Source organism: Poecilia mexicana, unplaced genomic scaffold (genome assembly GCF_051168715.1).
Source record: "Poecilia mexicana isolate PSO_F unplaced genomic scaffold, ASM5116871v1 scaffold_22, whole genome shotgun sequence".
NCBI lineage: Eukaryota > Metazoa > Chordata > Actinopteri > Cyprinodontiformes > Poeciliidae > Poecilia > Poecilia mexicana.
In genome coordinates this window covers 13,185,067-13,199,652 of record NW_028263391.1, presented here as the reverse complement: position 1 = coordinate 13,199,652, position 14,586 = coordinate 13,185,067, and the positions used below count along the sequence as shown (strand labels likewise).

Below are 14,586 nucleotides of genomic sequence, written 5' to 3'. Positions count from 1 at the left end.
TTAGTAGCTTGTTCAATGCACTTTTTATAATGATGACGATGATGATGATGGGACATTTCCATTTGCAGCACCAGTTTCGAGGACTTGGCTCCTTCTGAAGACGATAGTTGTGCAGCAGCAAATTAGTGTTGCTAAAAGTAAGGCGTGCAGAGAGAAGAATGGAAAGTGAGGACAAGGATGCTGGCTGGACCGCCGTCAAACAAGTTGACAGTCAGTGTGAGTGGCAGGGACGGGATGTGGAAAATCATTAAAAAAAAAAAAAAAACTTCTTAGGGGTTTTGGGTGGGTTCTGTCTCCACCGTATTTGTTGTTACATGCACATGACGTTGATCTGCATGCCGACAGAAGGTTGCACAAAGTATGATTTATTGATCATTTAAAAGAACATTGCTTGTAGAATGCAACCCACCTGTTACACCACAGTCTGTACTGCCTGAGAAAAGTTGCACCCATTCTTCGAGTTTGTATAATTGTGAGAAGTCAGTATTTTTTACAGTTGGAAATAAGAAAAAAAATGCTCCACTGAAAGATGTACAGTTGGAAAAAAAGAAAAGCATTTTGTACACCTTTGTTGATGTTTGAGGTAAGATAAAAAATAAAAAAAAGATGAAATCATTGAGGAATGTTCCATTGTTCCTGTACATTGTACCTCTATTTATTTGCCTTATTTAGTTTGGTATATTTTGTATGTACACACAGCATTACAGCAAAATGTTATATTAAAAATATGAATAATTGAACTGTGGTCCATGTTTGGATAATTCTGAGACTTGTACAAGAATGAACCCACTTTGTTTTTGTTTCTATAACTTCATTTTTGTATTTTGTTTTCTCACCCCATGTCTTTTGTAGGGTTAAAATAAACTGATGTCCCTAAAAACAGATTGTCTCTGCAACTGCATTTTGTCTTGAAACAAATTTTGAGGTAATGTGGTGAGAGAAGTGTGAAGGGTATTTAGTGAGGATTGTCTTAGAGCCAAGTTACATTTTAAACAAAAATAATACTGTTGCCATTTATATGATTCCACTGGTTTGTTAATTGCTGTCATCCTGGGGTGCTGTGGTGGTGCAGGGGTAGCACATAACTCGCATAAGAAGAACTTAGTCCTTGATGCAGCTGTTGCAGGTTCGATTCCTGGCCTGATGACCTTTGCCGTGTGTCTTTCTCATTAGTGGTCAGACTTTCCTGTCTGACCATGCTCAAATAAAGGCCACTAGAGCCAACAAAACCTTTTTATTATTGTTTGACTTAATGTGATGATTCACAAAATTTCATAACCATTTTTGCTGTACTATGTGGACTTCTTGTTAACTAAACTTTCACAACAACCAACTCTTTAATTTTCAGGTGCATCTTCAGATGTGTTTGGATGAGTTGACCTTTTCCAAATGAGAAGGTGCAATATTAATATTTAATATTTAAATCCCGTCCTAACTCCCCCACTCACCCATTTTGTGTAATACAACCTAAACACAACAGAGCAGTAGAATCGGTAGAAGCAGCCTCCATCTCATCTTCATTGTTGCATCTGGTGTCTTCATCATTAAACATTACTTTAATGAAAGTTTACTGTGCCTGTAAACATTAGCAAAATTAAATGTAAAGATGTTTCTGATACATATCATGCGTAAACTGTTGAGTCACCTTTCATGCAGTCCTCATTGATTGCATGTCAGCAAACACAAGCATAAAAGTCCTGTAAAATTTAAAGTAGACGGCTGACATGAAACTTCACACTGGACTTCAAGCAAAGTGGATTTTGTGCCTCAAAAGTATTTTTTCCTGATTCTGGGACCTTTGATCCAAATGAAATTCAAGCTTTACTTTCATCTGTATAATCAAGAGGAGTTTGGACCACTGATCAGTTCTATTTCATCCCTACTGACCGCCAGAGGGCGGTGCTGAAAGCACTGAATGTTCCCTTCGCGCATGCGCCGTTCGAGCAATAATATCAACAGTCACACCTGTGACCTATCGGATGATCAATCAGAGGCTATATAGCATGACGTCACCCGATGCTCTGTTCCTACAGAACCTTCTCGCGAAATGCAAGGATTCTGAGTGACAGAGAATCTCTGGCGGTCATCCGGGATTCATAGAACCGTAGTTACATTCGTAACTTTCGGTTTATTAGTTCACACCTGCATATTTTAAGTTTTAAGCAAAGACTTCAATCAGTTAACTTCCCACTTTTTTATTTTAATTATTTTGAGGATAATTATAAGCTTTAAGATGGACAAAGAATACAATCTTTCAGTTCTATTCTTATCTCTATAATTACACTTTCTTCCAAAAAAAAAACAAAAACAATAAAATAAAAATGAAAAATAAAAGTTTTATAGCTCTCAAGTGCAGAAATGGACATATATCAAAAAGTTTATTACACAATCAAGACCAAACATTAAATACAACACTTAAAATTATATTTTAGTGTAGAACAATACAAACTTCAAAAGTAATTCATTTCTTTTAGTACCTATTTAAAGAGATTTCATGTTATATTGGTTTCTGAGATCTGTGCATATCTGTAGTAAAACACAGCAGTTTTTGAAGAAGTGCAGTTATATTGAAAGGATGGTGGAGATGGAGTCTGGCAGTTCTACCTTCAATGGCGTATCTGTTATCTCTAATCAGAACATATCCAAACAATCTTAACCTTTTCTCTCTTACTCTACCTCCAAATTAGCCGTCTTTATAGTTGACCATTTCTAATCATGCCAATCATTATCACTCCCAAATGAATGTTTCAGGCTTCAACTCTTCCCCTTCAAAACAAGCCTCATCATTATGGTGCAATAATCGGAGGTCTTAAATAGAAAGTCATTCATTATCATGAGAAAATTATAGTTTTCTTATTATCTTCACAAATCAAAGTTAATTGAAAGTTGCTCAACTCAATACATGACAAATTTCAACTTTTGCATGTAAGCTACGGAGTAGTAAAATATTTAAGAAATTGCAATTTCCTAATATTCCACAAGATGGCAGTATTTCACACACTGTGGCTTTATGACATGTTACATTATATGATCTAAGGACAAAAAAGAAAATGTAGCTGATCTAGCATTTAGCTTTACATATTTATTTTTGCAGATTTCATTGTACCTGCTTTAAATGAACCATCTCTGTAGCATTAGCACTATGTGTTCAAACCCAGAGCCCTTTTGAAAATCCTGAGTGATTTCTCAGCAAACTCAGTGACGAAAACATTTAGAGCAACATATGTTGTTGCAAAGGACAGTGTAGGAGCAACTAGGATTCTTGACATTGAAACAACACCCTCTTTCTTTGATGCTATTACAAATGTATTTGCAACATGGATCAAAGCCTTCGAGATAAGAGAGCTCTTTAAAAGCTTGTTCTTGAATTTTAGGTTGGTAATTTCATCATTACATGATATGCCTGTGGTAGCAGCTAGTTTGTTCAGTGAAGAAGTATCAAGGCCAAACCCAACAAGATACCATCTAAATGCTAAACATATCAAGCTCAGATCAACACCAGCAGAAAGCAGTGGAACTGGAAAGATGGCTCCAGTTGCAGAGATAAGAGAAAAATATTTTATTTTGGCCAGAAAGTTTTCTTTCTTATTGTTTAAAACCTGCTTGTAAAGGTCGATCATGGTCAAACGCAGAGCATGCTTCTTGAGTTCAGGAAGTTCTTCCTCGAATGTACTCTTTAATTCCTTCAGACCCTGCAGGCTGACATCAGGGCTGCGCAGAAGGAAAACTTGTGGAGACTCAATTCTCAGCTCTTCCAGCCCTGTGTAACAGAGAGGACACAACAATATTTATTTGGAAAACAAATAGTATGACATGTAAACATTACTTTAGTTAAAATTTACAGTGCCTGTAAACGTTAGCAAAATTAGATGTAAAGATATCTCTGATACATATCCTGTGTAAACTGAGTCACCTTTCATGCGGTCCTCATAGATTGTTTTCAGAGTCTTTTCTTCTGTAAAATCCATCTGACTTCGTTCTTCATCCCTTAAATTATGGTTGACCTTTGAGCAAACAAAGTAGAACTTCTTCTCCATCTTTTGGATCTCTTTGACCAGTTTCACATCATTTTCTCTGAACCGATCAGCTGAGAGGATGATAAAGAAGTCAAACTTCTCTAATTCAACACGCTCCCCATATTTATCTGCTGGCCACATGGTCGAACCAATACCAGGAAGATCCCATAAGATTACTTTGCTGTAGTCTGGATGATGGTATGACGTAGGATTTGTGGTCATGTTTTCACAACCAGTAGGTGCAGCTCCCTCACTATTGTTATTTATCCCTCTAAAAGTATTGACAAATGTTGATTTACCAGTACCAGGTTCTCCTGTAATGGCAATGTTTAGTTGAATGTTATCTGCCTCTTCTAAATATTTTCTGATCTTTTCTACAGCAGCAGCTGGGTCAGTTTCCATCATTACTCGAATTTGTTCATTTATTTCTCGATCAAGTGGACCATCCATGTTGAACCTTAAATAGAAGAGAAACATGTTTTTAAAATCATTAAAATATTATATTTGGTAACAAACCAATGACTTAATATTCATGTGAGAATCATGGCCCAAGTTACAAATATGAATTGGGTGCACAAGTTTAATTTATGGGTTTTAACTTTGTGGATTTTATCTAATCCACAAAGGGTCACAAACACAGACAGACTCACCAAAGTGTGTTGTGAAACATTATCCCCTTAAAAATGTATTCTATATTGTTTTTTGTCACACTTGAATGTTTCAGACTATCAAACACATACAGGTGCTGGTCATAAAATTAGAATATTGTGATAAAGTTCATTATTTTCCATAATGTCATGATAAAAATTAAATTGTCATATATTTTAGATTCATTGCACACCAACTGAAATATTTCAGGTCTTTTATTGTTTTAATTTTGATGATTTTGGCAAACAGCTCATGAAAACCCAAAATCCCTGTCTCAAAAAATTAGAATATTATGAAAAGGTTCTCTGAACGAGCAATAAAAATAATCATCTGAATCAACAAAGTAACTCTAAACACCTCAAAAAGATTCCTGAGGCCTTTAAAAACTCCCAGCCTGGTTCATTACTCAAAACCGCAATCATGGGTCAGACTGCTGACCTGACTGCTGTCCAGAAGGCCATCACTGACATCCTCAAGCAAGAGGGTGAGAAACAGAAAGAAATTTCTGAACGAATCGGCTGTTTGCAGAGTGTTATATCAAGGCACCTCAGTGGGAAGTCAGTAGGAAGGAAAAAGTGTGGGTCCGGTCACCTCTTCTCGTTGTGTAGCGTTTTCTGCCACACTTTTTCCTTCCTACTGACTTCCCACTGAGGTGCCTTGATATAACACTCTGCAAACAGCCGATTCGTTCAGAAATTTCTTTCTGTTTCTCACCCTCTTGCTTGAGGATGTCAGTGATGGCCTTCTGGACAGCAGTCAGGTCAGCAGTCTGACCCATGATTGCGGTTTTGAGTAATGAACCAGGCTGGGAGTTTTTAAAGGCCTCAGGAATCTTTTTGAGGTGTTTAGAGTTACTTTGTTGATTCAGATGATTATTTTTATTGCTCGTTCAGAGAACCTTTTCATAATATTCTAATTTTTTGAGACAGGGATTTTGGGTTTTCATGAGCTGTTTGCCAAAATCATCAAAATTAAAACAATAAAAGACCTGAAATATTTCAGTTGGTGTGCAATGAATCTAAAATATATGACAATTTAATTTTTATCATGACATTATGGAAAATAATGAACTTTATCACAATATTCTAATTTTATGACCAGCACCTGTATATATGTGAGAAAGAGAAAATGAGACTGCTGTGTTTAGCTACTTCGTCAAATGATGTAGTCTGATTTATTGCTTTTCTGCTTCCTTGTCCTTTTTCCCAGCATTCATTTCAGTAGTCTTGTTATCAACACACCAATGACAGAAATAGTTTCAAATCTATTCATTACCTGCATTAGTTTTCTTTATCACGGATCTCGTCTGAATGTTCAGTTGCTACTAAAAGGGAGACTAGTATTTTTGGTTTAGACAGAACAGAAGAAAAACAAATGTTTTTTGTGTGTTTTTTGTGCGTGTGTGTGCATTTGTCCTCACATTTGACTAAAGAATTATGTGGTAAAGAGGAGTACTGTTGCCTTGCAGCAAGATCCAGAGGACTGTATCACAAAAGTCAGATTATAAGGAAGGCAAAGACATTTATTCATCTTAAATTATACAATATTATTTACAGTATTTGTTTTAGATTCAGCACACTGAATAATAGAGTTGATCATTAATTTACATATAACCAGTAAAACTTAGATCATTTTGCTTTCAAGATTAGTAAATCATTTGCAGATTTTAGTCAACATTTTATCTATGTACTTCACAAGCATTTCAGAATTTTCTTGTATTTAATATTGACATGGGGCTGCACAGTGGCAGCACTGTTGCCTTGCTGCAAGAAGGTCCTGGATTCAATTCCCGGCCTGGGAAATCCATGGAACACAAAACCCCACAACAAAACAGACCAAACACCCAGACATCATGACAAATTCCTTGTCGACAATAAGTTTGTAGATTAAAATTTGATGTATTTATGTTTGGAGTTGTTTAATTACTCAGACTTATTATATTTTGATACCTATAACTTCATCTTCTAGCAACACGAACATACTGGGGGAATATTCTTAGATGTGGTTGTATTTCAGCATAATCACTCTAAACTGTAAAATTGTTCATGTTTATTCCTTCATTAAATATTCATCAAAAAATAGAAATATTTTCTCATTATTTCACAGAGTAGTGGAGTAAAAGCATTCCAACATGAGAAGCAAATTAGAAGAAATTAACGCTGTAACAAAGCAATATAAAAGAATAAAATATTTTCAAAAACAATCAAGATGTGCAGCCAGATTATGATTGTGTGATATATATATTCATTTTGGAGGTAGTCAAATGCCTTTTCTTCAACAAAATGAATTAATGTGTGATGAAATGACATTTACTCTCCCCATTAGGTTCTGTTTAACCCCAGGGCTTGCCTGTAAACCTTATTTGCCTCACTAGCAAGCTCATCAAGGAAGAAATTCAGAGCTCTGTGTGTAGCTGTAAAGGAAAGGGCTGATGCTATGGGGATTCCCAAAAATGGAATGAACCGGGTCCATTCCTCTGTTGCAAATAAAAAAGATGTGCTTCCAAGTTGGGTCAACAGCTTCAGGATGACGTCTACAGTTACTTCTCCCTTAGCAAGAACTGACTGGATACTAAAACTCAGATCATCGTATGGTACTCCTGTGCTAGTAGCTAGTCTATGCAGTGATGAAGCATCAAGACCAAAACCTGCAACATACTCTTTAACAGCTTTAACTATCATGCCAATATCAAAAGCAACTGAAAGCCCAGGAATTGGAACAACTGCTCCAAGTGCAGATACAGCACCATAATACTTTATTCCAGCTTTATAAGCCTCCTTCTTATTGTTTGTGACTTCCAGGTGTATGGCAGCCATGACAAACAGCAGTGCATATTTCTTGAGATCAAATAGGTCTCTCCTAAAGGTTTTATGTAAGCGAGGGAAATCATGCTGCTGCCACTCATTGTTTGACAGTAGGAAGACCGGTGGATCTTCAAATCCTTGTTCCCGAAGACCTGAATTTTAGACAAGATACAATGCCATTTAGAATAAAACTGATTCCCACAACAACAGACACTGAAGTCTTTAAAATAAGTCCACTACCTCTAAATTTAGACTCTTTGATTAGATTTTGAACTGAATTGAACTGTAATTAGTTGGATCTACAATGTTTAGCTTATCTGTTTACATGTCTTATGAGATGATTTAATGTAAATGAATGACATGTTAAAACAATAAGGTTGAAAGACATATCATTCCAGTCAATTTCTTAACACATTGAACTTCTTGTTGATATACTGTAACTTGAAGCATTTTCATAAGATAGAAGTGATACTCACCTTGAATGCATCTTTCTCTGATAACAGCCAAAGTTCTTTCTGCATTGAAGTTCTCCTCATTTTCTTCCTCGTTGGTTAAGGTTTGGTCGATCTTTGTGCGAACAAAATAGAACCTTTTCCCCATTTTTTGGATCTCCTTAGCAAGTTTCATGTCATTTTCCCTAAAGAGAGTGTCTGAGGCGATGATGAAGAAGTCAAACGTGTCAAACTTAATTTTATTCACATATTCATCTGTTGGCCACGTGGTCGAACCAATGCCTGGAAGATCCCATAAGAAGACATTTGGGTAGTTTGGATGGAAATAAGGTCCATCAGCTTTTGACTTTTCTCTAACACCAACAGGTGCAGCTTCCTTATCCTTGTTCTTTATCCCTCTAAAGGCATTTACAAATGAGGATTTGCCAGAGCCAGTTTCTCCTGTGATGCCAATGTTGAGTTGAATATCATCTATCTGTTCTAAATCTAAATATTGATTCCTCTTTCTTGCTGCAGCTGCAGGGTCGCTCTTTGTCAGATCTCTGATTTGTTGTTTAATTCGTTCCATGTTTGACCTTAAATGAAAAAAAGCTGCTGAATAAACTGCTTTAAAAATTTAACATAATCCAATCATACAATTAATAATAAATAAAACATGTTTAAGAATATCTTTGTATTATTCTATAATAATTTTCAAACTAATGTGTTTCATTTTGCACATTAAAGCCAAACACGTTAAGCTGGAGAGAATAAGGAACTACTCACTTTGTTGTTCTCACAAGATGAGATCTCTACAAACTTGAGAATAACAGGAAAGCAGCACTGTCCTGAATGCACCTGCTAAATGTTAAGCAGAAGAACATTAGCTAAACTGACAAAACAAGTTTGCCAATCTGTTGAAATCTAAACACTAGTAAAGTGAAACCTGTGAGGTGTCCTTAGAAAAACAGTAAGGGGGAGGAGTCCTATTTATATTTTTATCATGGTCTGGAGTAATGCACTAAACTGAACTTCAGGTAAACAGGAAAAATGTTGTCTTTTACTTTGTTTCCTTTGTTTTACAACAGCCATTTTCTTATTTCTGCTCTGACAGTAATTCTGGTCAAAACACTCTAAAAGTGTATTTGGGCTGTAAGTGATCCTATGGACTTATTTACATTAATCTCATTTAATTATTTTGGCTTAGAGATAACTTACTTTTTGATGTTCAATTAACTTAAAAGTTACAAATCTTTAACCTAACAGTACATTTTACTTTGACTTTATTTGAAACAAATGAGTTCAGTGCTAGTTTTGTATCCTACGTCTTCATAAAGTTTAATCAACTCAATTTACTAAGTTTCTATAACTGAATTCATTAAGTGTTTAAAATGACAAATTAAAGTCAGTCTTACTCAAATAATTTAGTTTACTTTAAATAAAGAAGGAAACGATTAAATTATCTCTTTTTTACCAGTTTTTTTTAGTTCAGACAATTAGACAGGAATAGCACTCTACCACTGCGCCACCACAGAACCACAGTCACTACAGGGACTGACCCTGGTGAAGCTTGCATCATGAAGTCAGATGTAGGACACAAACACATCATTGAATTTAATTGTTTCAAATATACCAGAGACAGATCATGTATCAATCAGGGTGCTGTGGTGGTGCAAGGGTAGAATACAACAAACATAAGGAGGCCTTAGTCCTCAACGCAGCATTTGTAAGTTCAATTCCAGTCTGATGACCTTGTTTGCATGTCTTCCTCCTCTGTCATTACCCACTTTCCTGTATAACTACTCTCAAGTAAAGGTTGACTCAGCCTAAAACCCTGGTAAAAAGGAGATCATTTATTAGTAACCTTCTTTATTTGAAGTAAACTAAATTATTTGAGTAAGACTGACTTAAATTTGTAATTTTAAACACACTTAAAGAATTCAGTTAAAAGAAGCTTAATATCCAAAACAAAGGTGAATTAGCAATAAGTGTTTTAAAAATGAATTAATGATACAAAAAGGAGACGTGACATAACAAAACAGATGTGAATAAGGCATACAATAAATTACTGAGCATATTGACTTCATTATACAATAAGCACTGTCCTATTAAGGACTACAAAAAGATACAGGTATATAAAAACAGAAATGCCTGTTAAAAAATCAACTTTAAAGGAAATTCCTAGCACAGAGAATAGAAAACGCAAGAGATCATTTCAAAAGATATACAAAGCTATCTCATGTAATAAGATCACAAAAAAATTATTAATACTAAAAAGACGTTAGAGGAGAATAAAAACAATATCAAGGGAATCTGGAATGCATTAAACAATATTTACTACTGGTACTGTTGTAGTACTGTTGGTACTAACCAACATACTTTACGAAAATATTTCCTTAAATGATATTGAAAACTATATTATGGGCAAGGTGGCAAATAGCTTCAATCAATTCTTTGTAGAGGTCAGCCCTGAGTTAGCAAAAAAAAATCTCACACAGGGTCGGATGAAGAGTTTGAGGTATCAATAGAAAAGAATCTCCACTCAATGTTTCTAAATGCTGTTGAGGAAAATAAAATTATATACTAAGAAATGCAATGATAAAATATCTAAATCTTTTTGATAAAATATTGCTGTCCTAGGATAGGATGGTTTTTCAGCCATATCAAAAATGTTACTTTTTCCAAAACTGAAACTTTTGATTCATCTGTGTGCATCAGAATTGGAGGCCATGAAAAACAACACACTTTCAAACAAACGATTCTTTCTTGTCACCGGCTCTATCATGAATGCGCATGAATACACCCTCTATTTCCTCTGGGGTAAGAGGAAATCTTCTGATCGCAGCTTGGAATTTTTATAGAAATTGAATTGTTAGCAATGTTAAAAAAATGGACTTGGAAATGTTCTGCATTGAATATTGGACAGTCAGGATTCTACTATTTTTTTTTCTTTGTTAGGAAATAAAACAGAAAAATAAGATGAACTTATGACTTTATTTTATGTCTTTGCACACATTTACCAAAAATGCAAAAACAGCTAAATGCAAACTATTTTGTTTAAAATACATGTCTTCACATTCTGATAATGTCATAGAAATAGCCCGTTCTTATGAAAAAACATTTAATACAGACTAGAATACTTCAAACCTGTGAACTAACCAAAACTTACATTTAAGACACAAAGAGTCATTGCTTTAAAAAATTCAAAGAAAAACATGTACTTTGATTTACCAGAGTATGCAGAATAACCTCTTCTGGTCTTGGAACCTTTGAAACTGAAGCAAAGCAACAAGCAGAAACCTGGTTTGCATAAGCAATGCAACATTTTTTGCGTCACATAATGTAAACAAATTTATTCAAAATGCTTTCTACTGGTGAATAGAAATTTCATCAAAACTTCAAACTCCAAACGTGGAGAGGGGTGTGTCAGGTATCATATTACAATCAAGGTACAAGTGAAATGTGCTGGAAAACTATTTTTTCCCGAAGAATAATCTGCTTTAAGTTGCAGTCATTTGACACAGGTCACGACTGTTAGTTTTCACATATTTTCAACAAATAAATTATAGCATTCAATTTGTAACAGATTGCAGTATTTCCTTTAAAACGGCATGGAAAATATTGTTAACCTTTAAGATCTGGAAAAACAAAAAAAGACCTTATTTATTTATTTGTTTTAAAGTTTTGTTTCTTAACAGCTAACAATTTGACTGAAAGTTACAGCCTTGACATGATTATGAGTTGGTTTTACAGAGAAATTGATCAGTAGTAATAGTAGTAATAAATCCTATGGAGGACAAAAATAACTTCGTAGGCTAAGAATGAAGCATAGTTTTGGAACTTCAAATAGTCTTATAGCAGGCTCCAATAAAACAAATCTATTGCTTCAGAACAAATTATTCATCCCAAATGATTCCAAGGAACCAACTCAGCTTGATCCACCCAGTTTTTCATTTGTTTGTTTTGGAAACTTTTATTTAACTTTTCATTTCACAATTCTGGCACACTGGGATGGACTACCGACCTGTCTGGGGCATACCCCAACTGTCCATTGATAACCTCTGGAAATAAGAACCAGGAGTGGATTGGGGGTGTATTCAGATGGATGTATGGAATTCTGTCACATTCAACTTACAAAGTATTTTAAGGTTGGTACCTCTGAATATCGTTCAGAACATAGGTAAAATGTTTAACAAAAACAAATACAGGCATATTTCCTTGTTCAGTTTTGAAAACACAATTATGTTGAATGCAAATCAAACCAAATGAAGATGGGGATGTTGCTCTGAAAACAGGCTCAGGCTCAGAACTTCCTACTGTAAAAATCGACAGTTTTTTTTGTTTTTGTTTTTTTTTTTTAATCCTTTGTTCAGTTTTAAAATGATTCTGTTAAATGTGAATCAAACCAAATGAAGATGGGGATGTTGCTCTGAAAACAGGCTCAGAACTTCCTACTGTAAAGTCGTTGACAGTTTTTTTTTGTTGTTTTTTTTTTTTTTTTTTTTATTCTTGTTCAGTTTTAAAAACTAATTCTGTTAAATGCAAATCAAACCAAAAGAAGATGGGGATGTTGCTCTAAAAACAGGCTTCCTCTTATCACAAGACCTTCCTCTTGTCATAACAAATGTTCCTTTGTTTCTCGGCTAGAGTCAGCCGTGCCCCCCTTGGACTGGAAGCTGTTTGTTGTTAATACCTTAAAATGGCCAACTCTCTTTTATTCCCATGTCGATTTGATACAGTAGGGGTTTCCGCACTTCCCATATCTGTGCCTTCTGTCACTTTTTTCAGCAGTTAAAACTGTTTAATCCGTTAACACATTGTAACCCGATTTCCGAGCCGCCTTTGAACTCAACATGAGCGCTAAGATGCTCGCGCTGGGTTTATACCTGTGCTGCAGCAACGGAAACCTGCTGCTGTGCAGAGCTGCACAGGTGTGTTATAATCATGGCAACAAATCAGCAAAATGCAAAGAACTTTGCACAGTTTTCCCCAAAACAAACACATTTAAATGAGTAACGCTGCTGGATGCAGGTGATGTTAGCTAAAAGATGACTATCTAATACCAATACAGCACGTTAAGCTTGTTAACAAGTAGCATATATAGGCTACAGATGTTATCTATGTTCAACAGTGGGTAGTACTGGTTACATTCACTTGAGTATCTTTTTTGGAACAAAGATACTTATAAGAGTAGTTTTACTGCACTGTACCTTTTTATTTTACTTGAGTAACATTATTATTGCTACCTAAATTAATTTTGGCCCCCCAAAATAAGCCAACGTGCCCCCCATGTTAAACTCGTCTGGAGCCGGGGTTGCGGAGAACGCCTTGGGGTTCCCTTAGAGGAGCTGACCCAAGTGGCTGGGGAGAGGGAAGTCTGGACCTCCTTACTTAGACTGCTACCCCCAACCTGGTTCCGATGGATGTACGCATAAATTATATCGTGCTTGCTAACTTGCTGTAGTCCTGCTGTAGTCCTGCTGCTTAGCCCCATTTCATCACTGTGCTTCCTCTTGGTTTTTTTCTTTATAAATTTTCCAGTCCCACTCATCTCTTTCTGCTTTCATATATAGTCATTCTTATCAAACTGTCTTGAATAGGAATTAAATAAACTCAAACATTTATTTTTATCATATTTTACATTTCCTATTTCAAATTGCACTTAACATGTACACTTCAAAAATACACCTGAACAGGGCCACGACAATGTCGTGTGTGACATTCTAATTATCTTGTTTTAATGTAAAATGTTCTGTACCTACTGCCATCTAGTGATAATAAAATTACATGATTACACCGCTAGTCACTACTACAGCAAAGACACTCAAAGATGGCATTATTTGCAGATAATCAATTTGTTTTCAAAAAATCTTTTAAGACCAATTACCGTATTTTCCAGACTATGAGCGCACCATACTATAAACCGTACCTTCAAATCTTTTGAACCCTCCTACCCCCGGAAACTTGCATATATCAGCCGCACCGGGCTACAGGCCGCTGGTATCTCTGCTGCTCTCGGTTTCCCATAAGGACCCAGCAGAGGACTGATACATTTAGAAGACATTTATATATCCATTATGGAGATGATAGGTTTTGGACGGGCGATGTGCCACTATAGCATAAGCAATATTTAAGAATGACTGCTATCATTAACGATAAAGGGAAGAAGCTTTTCAGTTATCTAGCTTTGCTAGCAAAGTCGTTAGCTAGCAGTTAGCTAATAGCACAACAACAGCCTAATGTCTGTATGATAAAAATACTGAGTCGATAGATAAGAACAGTTTCTCCTCACCTGTCTGTCTCCTTCCACTCAATACCTCTTCAGAGAAAGGCAGACGCAGAGGCCTGTCAATGTCTGTTGTATTTCATTACCTCTCTGCTTAAACCGCGACTCCGTGCTGAAGCAGAAACGATACTTCAACGTTTTCCGTCATCTGACAAGTAGCAAGTCTACTCCACTTTATTCACCAAAAACGTTTTTTTTTTTTTTTTTAATTCACCAAAATCTGTTCTGTAATCTGGAACGTTCGCTATGTTGAGCTCCGCAGTTAGCCGCCTCATCTCACTGCGCGAGAGGCAATTGCGTCATGCGTCACGGGCAAAAGGCCAAAGGTAACAAGGTGACCGGCTTATAATGTTGTACAAAATAATAATAATAATAATAATAATAATTTTAGTACATGTGTA

The 14,586-nt window shown here is 35.7% G+C and overlaps 1 protein-coding gene across 2 annotated transcripts; it reads right to left on the bottom strand.

Moving 5' to 3' along the window:
* Positions 1-2,179: 2,179 nt before the first annotated feature.
* On the bottom strand, positions 2,180-11,202 carry LOC106921212 (interferon-inducible GTPase 5-like). Of its 2 annotated transcripts, none has more exons than XM_014992737.2 (4): positions 11,131-11,202; positions 8,686-8,760; positions 3,914-4,473; positions 2,180-3,760 (listed from the first exon to the last, which is right to left on the bottom strand). In XM_014992737.2, exons 3-4 carry the CDS (start codon positions 4,464-4,466, stop codon positions 3,141-3,143), a joined length of 1,173 nt encoding a protein of 390 aa, XP_014848223.2. In that variant the 5' UTR covers positions 4,467-4,473; positions 8,686-8,760; positions 11,131-11,202; the 3' UTR covers positions 2,180-3,140. The 2 variants fall into 2 exon arrangements, with proteins under 2 accessions (XP_014848223.2, XP_014848222.2); XM_014992736.2 differs by lacking the exons at positions 2,180-3,760; positions 3,914-4,473 and adding exons at positions 6,166-7,620; positions 7,945-8,495.
* Between the last annotated feature and the right edge of the window lie 3,384 nt (positions 11,203-14,586).